Raw genomic sequence first — 22428 nt, forward strand, 5'->3', positions numbered from 1 at the left:
CTCTATCAATACATAGTAAAACGTCTGACCCTATCAATACATAGTAAAACGTCTGACCCTATCAATACATAGTAAAACGTCTGACCCTATCAATACATAGTAAAATGTCTGATCCTATCAATACATAGTAAAACGTCTGACCCTATCAATACATAGTAAAACGTCTGACCCTATCAATACATAGTAAAACGTCTGACCCTATCAATACATAGTAAAACGTCTGACCCTATCAATGCATAGTAAAACGTCTGACCCTATCAATACATAGTAAAACGTCTGACCCTATCAATGCATAGTAAAACGTCTGACCCTATCAATACATAGTAAAACATCTGACCCTATCAATACATAGTAAAACGTCTGACCCTATCAATACATAGTAAAACGTCTGACCCTATCAATACATAGTACAACGTCTGACTCTAGTAATACATAGTAAAACGTCTGACCCTATCAATACATAGTAAAACGTCTGACTCTAGTAATACATAGTAAAACGTCTGACCCTATCAATACATAGTAAAACGTCTGACCCTATCAATGCATAGTACAACGTCTGACTCTATCAATACATAGTAAAACGTCTGACCCTATCAATGCATAGTACAACGTCTGACTCTAGTAATACATAAAACGTCTGTAAAACGTCTGACCCTATCAATGCATAGTAAAACGTCTGACTCTATCAATGCATAGTAAAACGTCTGACTCTATCAATGCATAGTAAAACGTCTGACTCTATCAATACATAGTAAAACGTCTGACCCTATCAATACATAGTAAAACGTCTGACTCTATCAATGCATAGTAAAACGTCTGACTCTATCAATGCATAGTAAAACGTCTGACCCTATCAATACATAGTACAACGTCTGACTCTATCAATGCATAGTAAAACGTCTGACTCTATCAATGCATAGTAAAACGTCTGACCCTATCAATACATAGTAAAACGTCTGACCCTATCAATACATAGTAAAACGTCTGACCCTATCAATACATAGTAAAACGTCTGACTCTAGTCAATACATAGTAAAACGTCTGACCCTATCAATACATAGTAAAACGTCTGACCCTATCAATACATAGTAAAACGTCTGACCCTATCAATACATAGTAAAACGTCTGACTCTATCAATACATAGTAAAACGTCTGACCCTATCAATACATAGTAAAACGTCTGACCCTATCAATACATAGTAAAACGTCTGACCCTATCAATACATAGTAAAACGTCTGACTCTATCAATACATAGTAAAACGTCTGACCCTATCAATACATAGTAAAACGTCTGACCCTATCAATACATAGTAAAACGCGTCTGACCCTATCAATACATAGTAAAACGTCTGACCCTATCAATACATAGTAAAACGTCTGACCCTATCAATACATAGTAAAACGTCTGACCCTATCAATACATAGTAAAACGTCTGACCCTATCAATACATAGTAAAACGTCTGACCCTATCTGACCCTATCAATGCATAGTAAAACGTCTGACCCTATCAATACATAGTAAAACGTCTGACCCTATCAATGCATAGTAAAACGTCTGACCCTATCAATACATAGTAAAACATCTGACCCTATCAATGCATAGTAAAACGTCTGACCCTATCAATACATAGTAAAACGTCTGACCCTATCAATACATAGTAAAACGTCTGACCCTATCAATACATAGTAAAACGTCTGACCCTCTAGTAAAATACTATCAAGTAGTAAAACGTCTGACCCTATCAATACATAGTAAAACGTCTGACCCTATCAATGCATAGTAAAACGTCTGGCCCTATCAATACATAGTAAAACGTCTGACCCTATCAATACATAGTAAAACGTCTGACCCTATCAATACATAGTAAAACGTCTGACCCTATCAATACATAGTAAAACGTCTGACCCTATCAATACATAGTAAAACGTCTGACCCTATCAATACATAGTAAAACGTCTGACCCTATCAATACATAGTAAAACGTCTGACCCTATCAATACATAGTACAACGTCTGACTCTAGTAATACATAGTAAAACGTCTGACCCTATCAATGCATAGTAAAACGTCTGACTCTATCAATGCATAGTACAACGTCTGACTCTAGTAATACATAGTAAAACGTCTGACCCTATCAATACATAGTACAACGTCTGACTCTAGTAATACATAGTAAAACGTCTGACCCTATCAATACATAGTACAACGTCTGACTTTAGTAATACATAGTAAAACGTCTGACCCTATCAATACATAGTAAAACGTCTGACTCTAGTAATACATAGTACAACGTCTGACCCTATCAATGCATAGTAAAACGTCTGACCCTATCAATACATAGTACAACGTCTGACTCTAGTAATACATAGTAAAACGTCTGACCCTATCAATGCATAGTAAAACGTCTGACTCTATCAATGCATAGTACAACGTCTGACTCTAGTAATACATAGTAAAACGTCTGACCCTATCAATACATAGTAAAACGTCTGACCCTATCAATACATAGTACAACGTCTGACTCTAGTAATACATAGTAAAACGTCTGACCCTATCAATGCATAGTAAAACGTCTGACCCTATCAATACATAGTAAAACGTCTGACCCTATCAATGCATAGTAAAACGTCTGACCCTATCAATACATAGTAAAACATCTGACCCTATCAATACATAGTAAAACGTCTGACCCTATCAATACATAGTAAAACGTCTGACCCTATCAATACATAGTACAACGTCTGACTCTAGTAATACATAGTAAAACGTCTGACCCTATCAATACATAGTACAACGTCTGACTCTAGTAATACATAGTAAAACGTCTGACCCTATCAATACATAGTAAAACGTCTGACCCTATCAATGCATAGTAAAACGTCTGACTCTATCAATGCATAGTAAAACGTCTGACCCTATCAATACATAGTAAAATGTCTGACTCTAGTAATACATAGTAAAACGTCTGACCCTATCAATACATAGTAAAACGTCTGACTCTATCAATGCATAGTAAAACGTCTGACTCTATCAATGCATAGTAAAACGTCTGACTCTATCAATACATAGTAAAACGTCTGACCCTATCAATACATAGTACAACGTCTGACTCTATCAATGCATAGTAAAACGTCTGACTCTATCAATGCATAGTAAAACGTCTGACCCTATCAATACATAGTACAACGTCTGACTCTATCAATGCATAGTAAAACGTCTGACTCTATCAATACATAGTAAAACGTCTGACCCTATCAATACATAGTAAAACGTCTGACCCTATCAATACATAGTAAAACGTCTGACCCTATCAATACATAGTAAAACGTCTGACTCTAGTAATACATAGTAAAACGTCTGACCCTATCAATACATAGTAAAACGTCTGACCCTATCAATACATAGTAAAACGTCTGACCCTATCAATACATAGTAAAACGTCTGACTCTATCAATACATAGTAAAACGTCTGACCCTATCAATACATAGTAAAACGTCTGACCCTATCAATACATAGTAAAACGCCTGACTCTATCAATACATAGTAAAACGCCTGACCCTATCAATACATAGGAAAACGTCTGACCCTATCAATACATAGTAAAACGTCTGACCCTATCAATACATAGTAAAACGTCTGACCCTATCAATACATAGTAAAACGTCTGACCCTATCAATACATAGTAAAACGTCTGACCCTATCAATACATAGTAAAACGTCTGACCCTATCAATGCATAGTAAAACGTCTGACCCTATCAATACATAGTAAAACGTCTGACCCTATCAATGCATAGTAAAACGTCTGACCCTATCAATACATAGTAAAACATCTGACCCTATCAATGCATAGTAAAACGTCTGACCCTATCAATACATAGTAAAACGTCTGACCCTATCAATACATAGTAAAACGTCTGACCCTATCAATACATAGTAAAACGTCTGACTCTAGTAATACATAGTAAAACGTCTGACCCTATCAATACATAGTAAAACGTCTGACCCTATCAATGCATAGTAAAACGTCTGGCCCTATCAATACATAGTAAAACGTCTGACCCTATCAATACATAGTAAAACGTCTGACCCTATCAATACATAGTAAAACGTCTGACCCTATCAATACATAGTAAAACGTCTGACCCTATCAATACATAGTAAAACGTCTGACCCTATCAATACATAGTAAAACGTCTGACCCTATCAATACATAGTAAAACGTCTGACCCTATCAATACATAGTAAAACGTCTGACTCTAGTAATACATAGTACAACGTCTGACCCTTTCAATGCATAGTAAAACGTCTGACTCTATCAATGCATAGTACAACGCCTGACTCTAGTAATACATAGTAAAACGTCTGACCCTATCAATACATAGTACAACGTCTGACTCTAGTAATACATAGTAAAACGTCTGACCCTATCAATACATAGTACAACGTCTGACTTTAGTAATACATAGTAAAACGTCTGACCCTATCAATACATAGTAAAACGTCTGACTCTAGTAATACATAGTACAACGTCTGACCCTATCAATGCATAGTAAAACGTCTGACCCTATCAATACATAGTACAACGTCTGACTCTAGTAATACATAGTAAAACGTCTGACCCTATCAATGCATAGTAAAACGTCTGACTCTATCAATGCATAGTACAACGTCTGACTCTAGTAATACATAGTAAAACGTCTGACCCTATCAATACATAGTAAAACGTCTGACCCTATCAATACATAGTACAACGTCTGACTCTAGTAATACATAGTAAAACGTCTGACCCTATCAATACATAGTACAACGTCTGACTTTAGTAATACATAGTAAAACGTCTGACCCTATCAATACATAGTAAAACGTCTGACCCTATCAATGCATAGTAAAACGTCTGACTCTATCAATGCATAGTAAAACGTCTGACCCTATCAATGCATAGTAAAACGTCTGACCCTATCAATACATAGTACAACGTCTGACTTTAGTAATACATAGTAAAACGTCTGACCCTATCAATACATAGTAAAACGTCTGACCCTATCAATGCATAGTAAAACGTCTGACTCTATCAATGCATAGTAAAACGTCTGACCCTATCAATACATAGTAAAACGTCTGACTCTATCAATGCATAGTAAAACGTCTGACTCTATCAATACATAGTAAAACGTCTGACCCTATCAATACATAGTACAACGTCTGACTCTATCAATGCATAGTAAAACGTCTGACTCTATCAATGCATAGTAAAACGTCTGACTCTATCAATGCATAGCAAAACGTCTGACTCTATCAATGCCTAGTAAAACGTCTGACCCTATCAATGCATAGTAAAACGTCTGACTCTATCAATGCATAGTAAAACATCTGACTCTAGTAATGCATAGTAAAACATCTGACTCTAGTAATGCATTGTAAAACGTGTGACACAGACAGATAAATATGTGTTCCTCTTTATTGGAACAGATCAATAAAGAACACTGATTGTTGCATCTAGCGCCAGTTTCTTAAAAAGACCTTTGTGAAGACACAAAGAATGCTATGACTATTCGTTAGTCAAGCGTGGCTCAGACGCACCTTGATTAGAGGATGGATTAAAACCATCTGTGCTGCAGACCTTATGTCCTAGTCTCCCCTCTTTCATATTTTGTTTACATCAAGGTAGCAAATGGAAGTCAGGGTTAACGGTTCATGAATGTCCTTGATGCACTACTGTATAGTCGTATTTGTTTGAATATAGGGTGTATCTGTATTTTCCAGATGGCCTATATCCTGTACTACATGGCGATTGTGGGTCATGCCTTATCCATAGCCTCCCTCCTGATCTCTCTGGCTATATTCTTCTACTTCAGGTAAATATAGATGCTGCTGTTGATTTCTTTATGAAACAAACTACTGGTTTGATCAGGGAGAGTAATATGTCTTGGGTTGCTTTCTTTATGAAACAAACTACTGGTTTGATCAGGGAGCGTAATCTGTCTTGGGTTGCTTTCTTTATGAAACAAACTACTGGTTTGATCGGGGAGCATAATCTGTCTTGGGTTGCTTTCTTTATGAAACAAACTACTGGTTTGATCAGGGAGAGTAATCTGTCTTGGGTTGCTTTCTTTATGAAACAAACTACTGGTTTGATCAGGGAGCGTAATCTGTCTTGGGTTGCTTTCTTTATGAAACAAACTACTGGTTTGATCGGGGAGCATAATCTGTCTTGGGTTGCTTTCTTTATGAAACAAACTACTGGTTTGATCAGGGAGAATAATCTGTCTTGGGTTGATTTCTTTATGAAACAAACTACTGGTTTGATCAGGGAGAGTAATCTGTCTTGGGTTGCTTTCTTTATGAAACAAACTACTGGTTTGATCAGGGAGAGTAATCTGTCTTGGGTTGCTTTCTTTATGAAACAAACTACTGGTTTGATCAGGGAGAGTAATCTGTCTTGGGTTGCTTTCTTTATGAAACAAACTACTGGTTTGATCAGGGAGAGTAATCTGTCTTGGGTTGCTTTCTTTATGAAACAAACTACTGGTTTGATCAGGGAGAGTAATCTGTCTTGGGTTGATTTCTTTATGAAACAAACTACTAGCATGATCAGGGAGCGTAATCTGTCTTGGGTTGCTTTCTTTATGAAACAAACTACTGGTTTGATCAGGGAGAGTAATCTGTCTTGGGTTGCTTTCTTTATGAAACAAACTACTAGCATGATCAGGGAGCGTAATCTGTCTTGGGTTGCTTTCTTTATGAAACAAACTACTGGTTTGATCAGGGAGAGTAATCTGTCTTGGGTTGCTTTCTTTATGAAACAAACTACTGGTTTGATCGGGGAGCATAATCTGTCTTGGGTTGCTTTCTTTATGAAACAAACTACTGGTTTGATCAGGGAGAGTAATCTGTCTTGGGTTGATTTCTTTATGAAACAAACTACTGGTTTGATCAGGGAGAGTAATCTGTCTTGGGTTGCTTTCTTCATGAAACAAACTACTGGTTTGATCAGGGAGAGTAATCTGTCTTGGTTTGCTTTCTTTATGAAACAAACTACTGGTTTTATCAGGGAGCATAATCTGTCTTGGGTTGCTTTCTTTTTGAAACAAACTACTGGTTTGATTAGGGAGAGTAGTCTGTCTTGGGACACTTAACACTTTTTTCCCACTTGAACAAGTGATGAAGATGATAATGGTGACGACGACGATGATGAAGAAGATGATGACGCACCTAATCCTGAGGAAAATTAGGATGATGATAGTGGTGATAAATATGATGAAAACGATGGCGGTGATGACTGTGGTTGCTACAGTTCAGACGGCATTATATATTTCTCCTTGGCTGTGTGTTTCCTCTGAGTTAACCGAATTGTACAGATGGCTGTGTGTTTCCTCTGAGATAACTGAATTGTACAGATGGCTGTGTGTTTCCTCTGAGATAACTGAATTGTACAGATGGCTGTGTGTTTCCTCTGAGATAACTGAATTGTAAAGATGGCTGTGTGTTTCCTCTGAGATAACTGAATTGTAAAGATGGCTGTGTGTTTCCTCTGAGATAACTGAATTGTACAGATGGCTGTGTGTTTCCTCTGAGATAACTGAATTGTAAAGATGGCTGTGTGTTTCCTCTGAGATAACTGAATTGTAAAGATGGCTTTGTGTTTCCTCTGAGATAACTGAACTGTACAGATGGCTGTGTGTTTCCTCTGAGATAACTGAATTGTAAAGATGGCTGTGTGTTTCCTCTGAGATAACTGAATTGTAAAGATGGCTTTGTGTTTCCTCTGAGATAACTGAACTGTACAGATGGCTGTGTGTTTCCTCTGAGATAACTGAACTGTACAGATGGCTGTGTGTTTCCTCTGAGATAACTGAATTGTAAAGATGGCTGTGTGTTTCCTCTGAGATAACTGAATTGTAAAGATGGCTGTGTGTTTCCTCTGAGATAACTGAATTGTACAGATGGCTGTGTGTTTCCTCTGAGATAACTGAATTGTACAGATGGCTGTGTGCTTCCTCTGAGATAACCGAATTGTAAAGATGGCTGTGTGTTTCCTCTGAGATAACTGAACTGTACAGATGGCTGTGTGTTTCCTCTGAGATAACTGAACTGTACAGATGGCTGAGTGTTTCCTCTAAGATAACCGAATTGTAAAGATGGCTGTGTGTTTCCTCTGAGATAACTGAATTGTAAAGATTGCTGTGTGTTTCCTCTGAGATAACTGAATTGTAAAGATGGCTGTGTGTTTCCTCTGAGATAACTGAATTGTAAAGATGGCTGTGTGTTTCCTCTGAGATAACTGAATTGTAAAGATGGCTGTGTGTTTCCTCTGAGATAACTGAATTGTAAAGATGGCCATGTGTTTCCTCTGAGATAACTGAATTGTAAAGATGGCTGTGTATTTCCTCTGAGATAACTGAATTGTAAAGATGGCTGTGTGTTTCCTCTGAGATAACTGAATTGTAAAGATGGCCATGTGTTTCCTCTGAGATAACACTGGCAGTGCAGACCTGTGACATTGTCATCTTCACATTAAGCCTAAATGTGTTTTCCACACATTTAGGGAAATCTATTCAACAGATTGTGTTTGTCATTTCCACACAACACTCTGGTTTGCAATTTGTTATTTTCTGTGATTGAGTTGGGTAGCATTTAAAGGGAAGACATTTTGATTGGATAATATAATTTTTCCCCTCTTCGGGATTTCCTAATATATTGTAAATGGATAGATCACATATTTTTCAATAGTGATGGAAAATGTTACAACGATTACATTTCACAGTGACTATTTTAAAATGATTAAATTATTTACATTTTGTAATGAGTTTTCTGCCTTAGAATATTTGACATTATGATTATCATACACCATTTCAAGTTAAGATTTTTAGAAGCTGAAAGTCCGCAAATAAGCTTGGTTTGTTACTGTAGCTGCATTGGATTATGGACCTTGACCTCCACGCTACCCTAGTGAAACTCATATTTAGGAGCAGTAACAGTGTCTCTGAATGTTTTACTCATTCTGATACTCATGTCCTTTTAATTTCATGCTGGCTTATTTCTGTGTAACTACTTAAAAGCAGATTCATTTCCTGTACATTTAAGAGTTCATGACCAAAGAAGCATGAATTCAGGACAGTTTAAAGAATGAGTTGGCTGTGCTCTTATTTAAGTGTAGGGCAACCTTAATGGTAATCCCTACTGATGTATCTTATTAAATATAGGTTGCGAGTACACACTTAAGGAAGAACTGCATATTAAGGAAAACTCCCGGTGAATTTTAACGGAGTAGACATCAGTAAAGGTGGTTAAATCAAACCTAAGGAGAGAGTTATGATGACTGAGAAGGTCTGAAATCACCTCAGAGCAATAGATATGTGCAAGCAATTGACTCTACCATGATAATGTCAAATGCTGATTAGTCATTTAAAAAATCAGTTCTTCAAAAACAGATTGTAAAGACAAGTTTGAGAAGTCAAGAGTATGTCAATACTCAGAAAAAGAAGAAGAAAAACACTGCTGTATGACAATCAAATGATCCAAAGCAGATTGTGAAGGCACGTTCCATATGTATGAATATGTCCCTATAGCCCAATCTTTCGCCTTAGCAATGATCCTGCAGTATGACCATCACATTTATTTGACATGCTTTTTAAATTCAGGCCATTATCCTTAAAGACACCTTATGGGGGATATAACTGCAGGAACCAAAACAACATTTCTGCATTACATTGTCTACTACTGACTTGGAAAAGTTGGCTCAGTCAGTGGTGGAAAAAGTGCTTAATTGTCATACTTGAGTAAAAGTAAAAGCTATACATAAAATTCCTGATATTAAGCCAACCAGCCGGCATTTGTTCTTAAAAACATATCAAATACAGACAGCTAGGGGCACACTCCAACACCCAGATATCATTTACAAACACAGTATTTGTGTTTAGTGGGTTGGTCAGATCAGAGGCAGTAGTGGTGTCAACACGTTATATTGGTAGGTGTCTGAATCGGACCATGTTGCTGTCCTGCCTGAGCATTCGAAATGTAACGAGTAATATTGAGAATTCATTCCAATTCAATTCATGAATTGGCCACCCCCCAGAAAAAGCAGAATTTGAATTTATTTTGACATCATGTATGGTTGCCAACACTATGTTTAACATGTCCTTGACACATTGCATTTCTAAAACTCAACCTCAACCAATTTTTTTTTAAAATAATTACAGTGGTCTGGAAATATTCTAGGGTCATTTTGTAGGTTAACAATTCATAATCCACTTTCACTCTAGAATGGAAAGTACAACCTAACATCTCATAACCAAATTACAAACAAAATACTGTACATATTTGAGTTATAATTAAAATCTTATTTGAAATGGTATCTGTATTCTTTAATAAGAAGATGCAGAAGATTTTAGCTAAATATTTGTCAAAGGAAGGAGACAAAATATGTTTAATGTCTCAGTTGAATTTCTTTGAATTGGTTTAAATTACATTCTGCTTCCTTTAATTCAATTGAAATTCTGCTTCCTGTGTGGTATGGCCAATTGAAATTCTGCTTCCTGTGTGGTATGGCCAATTGAAATTCTGCTTCCTGTGTGGTATGGCCAATTGAAATTCTGCTTCCTGTGTGGTATGGCCAATTGAAATTCTGCTTCCTGTGTGGTATGGCCAATTGAAATTCTGCTTCCTGTGTGGTATGGCCAATTGAAATTCTGCTTCCTGTGTGGTATGGCCAATTGAAATTCTGCTTCCTGTGTGGTATGGCCAATTCAAATTCTGCTTCCTGTGTGGTATGGCCAATTCAAATTCTGCTTCCTGTGTGGTATGGCCAATTCAAATTCTGCTTCCTGTGTGGTATGGCCAATTCAAATTTCAATTCATGGGTTGAGTTGAACGAGGCTAAATGTAGAAGTTCTGAATTGACACCAACCCTGTAAGACAGAGTGCAGGTGCACATTGTAATAGCAAAAAGTAAAACCATCAAACTACTCTGTATCTGTGTCTTGACAAGAAGACAATAGAATACATCCTTTCTTGGCATTGTAAAGCTCTAACAGAAGACCAACACGATCAGCTAATTATTATCTCTATGAAGTTTTATAGGTAGTAAGCAAAGCATTGATTTTAAGGGAGCATCACTTTTATAAGCATGGCAATGTATTTAAAGGCTGATCTCTTTCAACGTTAAAGTCGTAATGTTGCATTAGACTTTCCAGATGTGCAGTTTACAGTGGTATTTGATGCGGTACAGCTGCACTGTCTTCTTATTTATGGCCTTCACTTCAGCACTGACAGGGCTCGCCAATAAAAATACTCTGACTAGCCGTGGAAAAATACAGTTGGGTTAGCTTTAAAAATACTGCATCACTTGGTTATCTGAGCCTGTCCTACATGATGCAGATGTCAAAAATGGTTGTGTGTTTTGTCCAGAATTATTCGATCCCTAGATAAAGATTAATAAAAAAAAGCCTGTATAAAATAAATCATACAAATACTGAGCTATTCAATGCTCATTTTTAAAAAATAAATCATATTATTTTATACTAATACGTATCATGATTTTTTTTTAAAGTAATACAAAAACAAAGATATGGATCAAATTGATTGGATCCCCTGTTTTCAATACTCAAGCACCCTTCCCCTTTGAGGATAATGGCACAGAGACTTTTTCAAAAATGTTTAATGAGTTGGAGAACACATTGGAAGGGATCTTAAACCATTCGTCTATACAGAATCTTTCTAGATACTTGATATCCTTAGTTTGTGCTTATGGACAGACAGACCTCTTCAATTCAAACCACAGGTTTTCAATGGGGTTCAAGATTGTGACGGCCCTGAATTTTTCTGAACCGTCTCAGTGCAGCTCCTTCCAATAGGGCGCTTTCCCTTTAATTCCCAATTAAATAGCCAGCATCAGCTGCACGAAAGGGGGTTGTGATGGAGACGTGCATGAGGATGTGTTCAACCCTCAGTTCCGAAGCTTCTCTATTCCGTTTGTTTTGTTGCCGTTAAACGTGTGTTTTGTAGCCTAAGAGAGTTTACCCAGGATCGGATCCACTCATCGCGTCCCTGGACTACACCTCTCCGTTCTTCGTGGCCTTTCTCCGCTGGAGATCTATTGGCGGATTGGATTGTCTGACTGACCGACTGACTACCACCTTTTTGTATACGGTATTTCATTTGTTTGGATGTGATGTATACTGTGATTTGTGTAGTTAGTGGTAGTTGAGGACTTAAGTAAGAGTTGATCCGCTTTAAAGTTCTGTGGTAAAGTAATTGTTATATTGATTGTATGTTTAATACTGGGTTTACGCTACACTGAATGAACGGACAAACATCGCGTGACAAAAGTCACTTGAGTTCACTGAACTCCTTTACCGGGCAGGACTCTTTTTAGGCCCGAGGTACAGGACATTTCTGGAGGAACCAGAACTCATTGTGATATTATTATATGTGTGTGTGTAATCATTGTTGTTGCTAATACAACCCACGCAACAGAATATAGTTGTTTTTGAAGTTCTTTTCAATGTTTTAAGGGTTTATGAAAAGTTTATTTCCCTCCTGACTTTTACATACGTCCTTTGTATTGGTGTAGACTTGACGGACCAGATGGGACTCATTCCCACCCAAACTAAAAGGAGAAACCAATGTTTTCTCTGGTAGGCACAACCTACCTGGCACCCCTATAAATAATAACCTCAAGTCAAAACCGTTACATAAAAAATGGCACCCCAGATGGGACAGCTCAACATTGAGAACTAACCAAAGCAAATATTTTGTGTGGAATTAAAACAATGGATTCACCCCAAGATAATGTGCTCATCCATGTCATACCTGTCAATGGGAATACACAGGGCCATTCTGACCATCAAGCTGACAATACAAATCATAATGTGAATGGAGATAATGGAGTTGATTTGGGCCAGAGCCCTGGGAATCTGAATGCTCGGCCTGAGCCACAGGCCACAGGCGGTCTAACCAGTTACTCACTTATTGACATGGATCTGTGTGGAAGTACTGAGCTAGTCCTCCCTCTGACACCCAACCTTCCTCCATTGTCTGGTTTATCTCCAGAGGTTGTAGTCTTACAACTTCAAGGTGACATCCTTGATATTCGTCGGACTCAACAACATCTCCAAACTCTTATCCACCATAAATTCAAATGTCTGAGGGAAGAGCAACAACAGAGTGCCATGGAATTCAGAAACTCACTGAGCACTCTAACCCACACGCTGAAAGAGCTCAGTGAGAGTGGAAGACGGGAAATGACTGGTGCCATGGACAGGCAGTTTGACTACCAACGAAACCAACTCACTGCCACTCTCCAATGGCGCCTGCAACATCACCACACTGAGGTCCTCAAGGATGTTAATTCTGTTTTTTCTCCCATGGTTAACACTGTAGACCACTTGCAGACAGAACTCTCTAATTGTGTTAAAATGTTGGATGACGTGTCTGTGGACATGGCCTCCATTAGGCACAACTCCTTACACAGAGTTTCCCTGGTGTCCACTTCAGTTCAGACCACTGAGGGCCAAGCTGGCACCTCTGAATGTCCAAGACCGTATCAAGTAAACCCTTCCAGAAACCACAAATCACAACAGGCCAACACACCTAACTCTCTTCGCAGGAATGACCATCCTTCTCTGGGTGCTTTAACCAGAGCTGAAACCCCAAGAGTCACTGCCTACGCCCCCATCGACATCCCCTTCCTTTCAGTTAATACCGCACCAATCGGAAGCTAAAAAGTTACATGATTGGGGTTCAAATGTGGCAGTCTTCTCTGCCATTGCTCCGGTACCACTAACCCTTGATAATCCTTCTGATGATCTCCTTTTACAGGCTGTGAGAAGAGCTCAGCTGGAACAGCCAGAGGAGTTAAGGCTGTTGGAGCAGCTGCAGAATAATGCTGATGTATGTACTTCAAAGCTAGGACGCACCGGGCTCCTGAAGCACAAAATATTCCTTACACAGGAAATGCCGATCAAGCAAAAGCCATATCGTTTGTCCCCAGCGAAGCTAATCATCCAAAAGGGACTCATAAATGATATGTTAACCCAAGATATAATAGAACGTTCCTCCTCTCCCTGGGCTGCTCCTGTTGTCCTCATCCCAAAAAAGACTGGTGGTCTTAGATTTTGTGTGGACTATAGGAAGACCAACAATGTTTCCCAGACTGATGCCTATCCTCTTCCCACCATCCATGAGATCCTGGAGTCATTGTCTGGCGCTGTTGTGTTCACTACCCTTGATCTCAATAGTGGTTATTGGCAGGTTGAGATGGACCAGGAAAGCAAGGACAAGACTGCGTTTGTCTGTGCCGAGGGCTTGTTTTCCTTTAAGGTGATGCCCTTTGGATTAAAGAATGCCCCTGCCACTTTCCAAAGACTCATGGAGATTGCGTTAGGTGAGCTCAAAGGGAAGATCTGTTTCGTCTACCTGGACGATATAATTATCTACTCTCAGAACAGAGAAAGACACTTTCAAGATCTTCAAGCAGTGTTGGACAAGCTAAGAGAAGCTGGTCTGACCTTAAATATGAAGAAGAGCAACTTCTGCCAAACCTCCCTGAAGTTCCTTGGCCATATTGTGTCTTTCGACGGCATTCATGTGGATCCTGAAAAGACAAAGGCTGTACAAGACTTCCCTGTGCCAACCACACTCAAAGCCCTTCAACGGTTCCTTGGTATGGCTGGATGGTACCATCGGTTTGTGTCTAACTTCTCCCAGGTGGCAGAACCCCTCAACGCGATGAAGCGAAAAGGAGCGAAATTCCAATGGACGGCAGAGTGCCAGACTTCCTTTGAAACCCTGAAACGACATCTCGTCACACCTCCCATTTTAGGTCATCCCAACTTTGATTGCCCTTTTGTTGTTTACACTGATGCAAGTGATGTTGGACTTGGTGCTGTCCTAGTCCAACAGACTGGACTTGGCACTGAAGAAGTGCTAGCGTTCGCCAGTCGGACATTGAATGGAGCAGAACGGAACTACTCCACAACAGAGCAAGAGTGCCTTGCAGTGGTCTGGGCTTTGGAAAAGTGGAGGTACTACTTGGAGGGAAGACACTTCACTGTGGTCACTGACCATTCCTCCCTTGTGTGGGTGTTCAAGACCAACAAACCAAGCACCAGACTCATAAGATGGGCTCTACGGTTGCAAGAGTTCACATTTGCAGTGGAATACAGGAAAGGAAAATACAACACTGTTCCAGATGCCTTGTCCAGAGCTCCTACTTGTGATAACGGTGGCCCTGATCTTACATGTGCTACTGTCCTGTCAAGCAGTCGAGACTCGCCCAAAACGGACTTTCCCATCTCTGATGAGGCCATATGGAAAGCTCAACAGGATGATCCAGAAGTACAGGCTTTGTACCAGACTATCCTGGAAGATGGAGAAAAGATGGTCAATCCTACCACAAAGCTGACCATCATTGAAGATAAAGTCTACCGAGTCGTACAACTACCTCACAGAACACTCTACCAAATGTACATACCGGACACTCTACGCCTACAACTGCTTCAACATTTCCATGAAGACCCATTAGCTGGTCATTTGGGCAGGTTCAAAACCTACAAGCGGTTGCAAGCGTTACTCTACTGGCCACATCTGAGCATGGATGTGAAGTCACACATCCGAAATTGTCAGGTTTGTCAAATGTACAAACCAGAAGGTAGAAAGCCTGCTGGCAAGTTGCAGCAAACGGTGGTTACCCGACCTTGGGAAATGTTAGGAGTGGATTTGATGGGTCCATTTCCTAGAAGCTCCAATCAGAATGTGTACATACTTGTTTTTGTTGATTACTATTCAAAGTGGGTGGAACTCTTTTCCCTGCGTCAGGCCACAGCAAGGACCGTCTCTAACATCCTTACGAAAGAGATCCTGACTCGCTGGGGAGTGCCTGATTACATCCTGTCTGATCGAGGTTCCCAATTTGTCTCTGATCTCTTTGAGGAGACCTGCCAAAGATGGAACCTGAGGCAGAAGTTGACCACGGCCTATCACCCACAGACCAATCTCACTGAGAGAGTAAATCGAACCTTGAAGACAATGATTGCTTCCTATGTAGGGACCCAGCACAAACACTGGGACAAGCACCTTCACGAGTTTCGATTTGCCCTGAATTCTGCTGTGCAAGAGTCCACTGGAGTCACACCTGCAGAGCTGAACCTAAGTCGTCCTCTCCGAGGACCCTTGGATATGGTGCTACAGCCCCAGCAGCTTACTCCAGACGCTGCTTGCTATGACCAGGTAGGCCATCTCCATGACTTGAGAGCTCTTGTCTCAAAGAACATGATCCAGGCTCGACTCAAGCAGAAGAGAAATTATGATAAGAACAGACGAGACATGCAGTTCCAGCTTCGTGATCGGGTGTGGCTTCGCTCTCATCCTTACTCGAAAGCTGAACAATTCTTCTCGGCCAAGCTCGCTCCTAAATGGCAAGGACCATATAGGATTGTGGAGCAGATGGGCCCTTTGAACTACCGAGTGGTGAAAGAGGACACAGGTGAAGATATGCGCATCGTCCATGTCTCACGCCTTAAGGCCTGTTACCCTCGGCTGAGGAATTGAGGCGATTGAGCGCCGCAAGGTCCTGGATATCTTTGAAGAGGATAGTGAGGATACTTTTCTCGGATTCCCAGACCCAGAAGTCTTGCACCTTAAGGCCTGTGACTCCTCAGCTGAGGAGCGTGAGCTCCAAAAAGTAATGAATATTTTTGTAGAGGAAAGTGATGAGGAGACCTTTCTCGGTTTCCCCGACCAAGATGTGCCTTCCAGGGCAATGGTCGGCTTTTTCCAGGGAGGGGGTGTGTGACGGCCCTGAATTTTTCTGAACCGTCTCAGTGCAGCTCCTTCCAATAGGGCGCTTTCCCTTTAATTCCCAATTAAATAGCCAGCATCAGCTGCACGAAAGGGGGTTGTGATGGAGACGTGCATGAGGATGTGTTCAACCCTCAGTTCCGAAGCTTCTCTATTCCGTTTGTTTTGTTGCCGTTAAACGTGTGTTTTGTAGCCTAAGAGAGTTTACCCAGGATCGGATCCACTCATCGCGTCCCTGGACTACACCTCTCCGTTCTTCGTGGCCTTTCTCCGCTGGAGATCTATTGGCGGATTGGATTGTCTGACTGACCGACTGACTACCACCTTTTTGTATACGGTATTTCATTTGTTTGGATGTGATGTATACTGTGATTTGTGTAGTTAGTGGTAGTTGAGGACTTAAGTAAGAGTTGATCCGCTTTAAAGTTCTGTGGTAAAGTAATTGTTATATTGATTGTATGTTTAATACTGGGTTTACGCTACACTGAATGAACGGACAAACATCGCGTGACAAAAGTCACTTGAGTTCACTGAACTCCTTTACCGGGCAGGACTCTTTTTAGGCCCGAGGTACAGGACATTTCTGGAGGAACCAGAACTCATTGTGATATTATTATATGTGTGTGTGTAATCATTGTTGTTGCTAATACAACCCACGCAACAGAATATAGTTGTTTTTGAAGTTCTTTTCAATGTTTTAAGGGTTTATGAAAAGTTTATTTCCCTCCTGACTTTTACATACGTCCTTTGTATTGGTGTAGACTTGACGGACCAGATGGGACTCATTCCCACCCAAACTAAAAGGAGAAACCAATGTTTTCTCTGGTAGGCACAACCTACCTGGCACCCCTATAAATAATAACCTCAAGTCAAAACCGTTACAAGATGTTGATTTTTTGGTCAATGAACCATTTCTTTGTGGAATTTGATGTGTGCTTGGGGTTATTGTCTTTCTGAAACAGTCACTTGCGGACAAGTTTTAGTCTCCTGGCAGAGAAAACCATTTTTTTGCAAACATGACCTGGTACTTGACAGAGTTCATTGCGTTGACCACAACAAGAGCCCCAGGTCCAGTGAAAGAAAAATAGTCGCATAGCATCTAAGATGCACCACCATATTGTACAGTAGGGCTGAGGTATTTTCTGCATATGCATTGTTCTTGTGAAGGACAAAACTGCCATTGGTGTGCATGGTCAAAGACCTCTAGTTTCATGTCATCTGACAATCATGAACTTTACAGAGTACCAGGACATTTTAGCCTAAAAACCTGGTTTCCTCATGCCAGGAAGTGAAATGGCAGGAAGTTAAATGTTGTTGCTTGTTTAGGTGTGGCCAGAGAACATCCATATACACCAATATAACATCTTGGGGTAAAGAAAGTGATTCTGTCCTATTTTGTACTCATCCTAGTTTGAAGATATTCTGTTAAGACACTTCCTTTGTCTTTTTCCTTGTATTGGGTCATTTAATGGTAGCCTTGTTCTCCAACACACTACTGACCCAGAACCCTTACTAATGCTGCCATACTGAGATCTCCTTCTCCTTCTTCTAGAAACAACACATTAAGACTGCAACATTAGCTGATGACTGGAGACAGATAACAGGACATTGTTGCTGAAGTGTATACACGTTAGACACAAAGTCTTTTCACTATTTCACTCCAGTAAACACCATTTCCTGCAGTCAAATGACCAAAACGCCCTCTAGTGGCCTCATGGGTGGAATGTTAATATTTTTCATAATTTCATAATTAATAAACATAATTACAAAAAAACAGCCAAAAAATCCAGTGTTTCTATGTCAAACAGTTTTGTTATATTTCAGTCTTCTCTGATGTATATAAAGTGTAATATTGGGATGCAGACTGGAATACATTTCAACTCTAAATCTGACTTGGTACAGGTGTCTTATTTTTTAAGCCCATAACCATGTGTGAGGTGGATACTTTTGTTTCAAGTAGATTTGTTTAAGAATACCAAGAAAGACTGTGTGACCCTGATTTAGCCCACTGCAGTAAAATGTTATCAATGGCTTGTTTTAGAAAGCCTGGTTGATGAAACATTGGAAACATTACTTTCCTAACCTTTGATAGAAAAGAGAATAATTTGATGTTTTGAGGCTTGATGTTTTGAGGCTTTGATGACTGCTGATCCGTGATGATCAGGAAGCTCCACAGGGGCCTCAAATAGAGTGATTCTCAATAGGGTGTGATTCCCAATAGGGTGTGATTCTCAATAGGATGTGATTCCCAATAGGGTGTGATTCTCAATAGGGTGTGATTCTCAATAGGGTGTGATTCCCAATAGGGTGTGATTCTCAATAGGGTGTGATTCCCAATAGGGTGTGATTTTCAATAGGGTGTGATTCCCAATAGGGTGTGATTCTCAATAGGGTGTGATTCCCAATAGGGTGTGATTCTCAATAGGGTGTGATTCCCAATAGGGTGTGATTCTCAATAGGGTGTGATTCTCAATAGGGTGTGATTCTCAATAGGGTGTGATTCTCAATAGGGTGTGATTCTCAATAGGGTGTGATTCTCAATAGGGTGTGATTCTCAATAGGGTGTGATTCTCAATAGGGTGTGATTCTCAATAGGGTGTGATTCCCAATAGGGTGTGATTCTCAATAGGGTGTGATTCCCAATAGGGTGTGATTCCCAATAGGGTGTGATTCTCAATAGGGTGTGATTCCCAATAGGGTGTGATTCTCAATAGGGTGTGATTCTCAATAGGGTGTGATTCTCAATAGGGTGTGATTCTCAATAGGGTGTGATTCTCAATAGGGTGTGATTCTCAATAGGTGTGATTCTCAATAGGGTGTGATTCCCAATAGGGTGTGATTCTCAATAGGGTGTGATTCTCAATAGGGTGTGATTCTCAATAGGGTGTGATTCTCAATAGGGTGTGATTCCACTTGTTGTTGGAAGTCGTGTGTGCTAGTATTTAACATGGGTGAACCAAAGCAAATTATTTCAGCCCCTTTTGTGTTGCTTGAGAGAAAGTTATAAATTGTTGTCCATTGTTATACCAGTTTACAGCATGCTCTGACTACAATGGCAATCTTGATTTAGTATATGAGGTTCCTTGGTTCAGACATTTCATTCTAATGACTCTCTGTTTGAACCTATTTCACAGACGACTGCAACATCTGACTAAGTCATTATGGGCCAGAGTTTAGTTGTTCCAATGGTTTATGTTATTTATTGTCCTGTTTACTACATCAAAGGTAAGGTGAATGCACCAATTTGTAAGTCGCTCTGGATAAGAGCGTCTGCTAAATGACTTAAATGTAATGTAATGTAATATTTTTGTTAGGATTAAATATGTTCATTTTACAGTTTTTATGGCAACATGCAGAATGGATGAAAACACGCTTTATTATGGCTAATTGTAATAATAATAGACCTCCAGCTTTGTAGAAGATACTGTAATCTGTAAATATCAACTGTGAACGGATTTTTCATATTTCATATACTAACGATTTATACTGAGTGCACAAAACATTAAGAACACCTGCTCTTTCCATGACATAGACTGACCAGGTGAAAGCTAAAGTCCCTGTGTAGCTGAATGGGAGGAGACTGGTTAAAGACAGATTTGCAAGCCTTGAGACAATTGAGACATGCGGAGAATGTGAAATACAAAAGAGTGCCTTTGAACAAAATATGGTTGTAAGTGCCAGGTGCACCAGTTTGTGTTCAGAACTGTTGCTGGGTTTTTCCATGCTCAACAGTTTCCTGTGTGTATCAAGAATAGTCCATCACCCAAAGGACATCCAGCCAACTGTGGGAAGGATTAGAGTCAACATGGGCCAGCATCCCGATGGAACGCTTGACATTTGTAGAGTCCATGCCCCAATGAATTGAGGCTGTTCTGAGGGCAAAAGGGGGTGCAAATCAATATTAGGAAGGTGTTCTTAATGTTTTGTACACTATCAAAATGATATAGCCTATGTACTCCACAGTGTATTTCCCATGAATATTTTCACACTAGAAAATATGACCAGTTTCATCTTTTGGCTTCAATGCCTATATTATGGTTCTGTATGTTTTCTTAGTGTTGTTTCACTACAGGACCTTTTTCATTTTGATGCTCTTATTGTAAGTGTATATACAGTTGAAGTTGGAAGTTTACATACACCTTAGACAAATACATTTAAACTCCGTTTTTCACAATTCCTGACATTTAATCTGAGTAAAGTAAAAAAAATCCCTGTCTTTGGTCAGTTTGGATCACCACTTTATTTTAAGAATGTGAAATGTCAGAATAATAGAAGAGAGAATTATTTCTTTCAGCTTTTATTTCTTTCATCACATTCCCCGTGGGTCAGAAGTTTACATACACTCAATTAGTATTTGGTAGCATTGCAATTGTTTAACTTGGTTCAAACTTTTCGGGCTGCCTTCCACAAGCTTCCCACAATAAATTGGGTGAATTTTGGCCCATTCCTCCTGACAGAGCTGGTGTAACTGAGTCAGGTTTCTAGGGCTCCTTGCTTGCACACGCTTTTTCAGTTCTGCCCACAAATTTTCTACAGGATTGAGGTCAGGGCTTTGTGATGGCCACTCCAACACCTTGGCTTTGTTGTCCTTAAGCCATTTTGACACAACTTTGGAAGTATACTTGGGGTCATTGTCCATTTGGAAGACCCATTTATGACCAAGCTTTAACTTCCTGACTGATGTCTTGAGATGTTGCTTCAATATAACCACATAATTTTCCATCCTCATGATGCCATCTATTGTGTGAAGTGCACCAGTCCCTCCTGCAGCAAAGCACCCCCACAATATGATGCTGCCACCCCCTTGCTTCACAGTTGGGATGGTGTTCTTCGGCTAACAAGCCTCCTCCTTTTCCTCCAAACATAACGATTGTCATGATGACCAAACCGTTCTGTTTTTGTTTCATCAGAACAGAGAACATTTCTCCAAAAAGTACGATCTTTGTCCCCATGTGCAGTTGCAAACCGTAGTCTGGCTTTTCTGTGGCGGTTTTGGAGCAGTAGCTTCTTCCTTGCTGAGCGGCCTTTCAGGTTATGTCGATACAGGACTCGTTTAACTGTGGATATAGATACTTTTGTATTTCTCCAGCATCTTCACAAGATCCTTTGCAGTTGTTATGGGATAGATTAGCACTTTTCGCACCAAAGTACGTTCATCTCTAGGAGACAGAATGCATCTCCTTCCTGAGCGGTATGACAGCTGCATGTTCCCATGGTGTTTATACTTGCGCACTATTGTTTGTACAGATGAACATGGTACCCTCAGGTATTTGGAAATTGATGAACCAGACCTATGGAGGTCTACAATTATTGAGGTCTTGGCTGATTTCTTATGATTTTCCCATGATGTCAAGCAGAGGCACTGAGTTTTTGAAATACATCCACAGGTACACCTCCAACTGACGCAAATTATGTGAATTAGCCTATCAGAAGCTTCTAAAGCCATGAGATAATTTTCTATAATTTTCCAAGCTGTTTAAAGGCACAGTCACCTTAGTGTATGTAAACTTCAGACTCACTGGAATTGTGATACAGTGAATTATAAGTGAAATAATCTGTCTGTAAACAGTTGTTGGAAATATTACTTGTGTCATGCACAAAGTAGATGTCCTAACTGACTTGCCAA

General features: G+C 39.8%; 1 protein-coding gene across 2 annotated transcripts in view; it reads left to right on the top strand.

Annotated features, from left to right (window-relative positions):
• Positions 1 to 22428, top strand: part of LOC118399000 (calcitonin gene-related peptide type 1 receptor-like) — a 130430-nt gene that overhangs the window by 82125 nt on the left and 25877 nt on the right. For both annotated transcript variants that reach the window (XM_052472613.1, XM_052472615.1), the window contains exon 9: positions 5769 to 5860. In XM_052472613.1, the coding sequence (XP_052328573.1) occupies positions 5769 to 5860 (92 nt within the window). The remainder of the gene's footprint in view (positions 1 to 5768; positions 5861 to 22428) is intronic.

The sequence above is a fragment of the Oncorhynchus keta genome, chromosome 20 (assembly GCF_023373465.1).
Source record: "Oncorhynchus keta strain PuntledgeMale-10-30-2019 chromosome 20, Oket_V2, whole genome shotgun sequence".
NCBI classification, from domain to species: domain Eukaryota; kingdom Metazoa; phylum Chordata; class Actinopteri; order Salmoniformes; family Salmonidae; genus Oncorhynchus; species Oncorhynchus keta.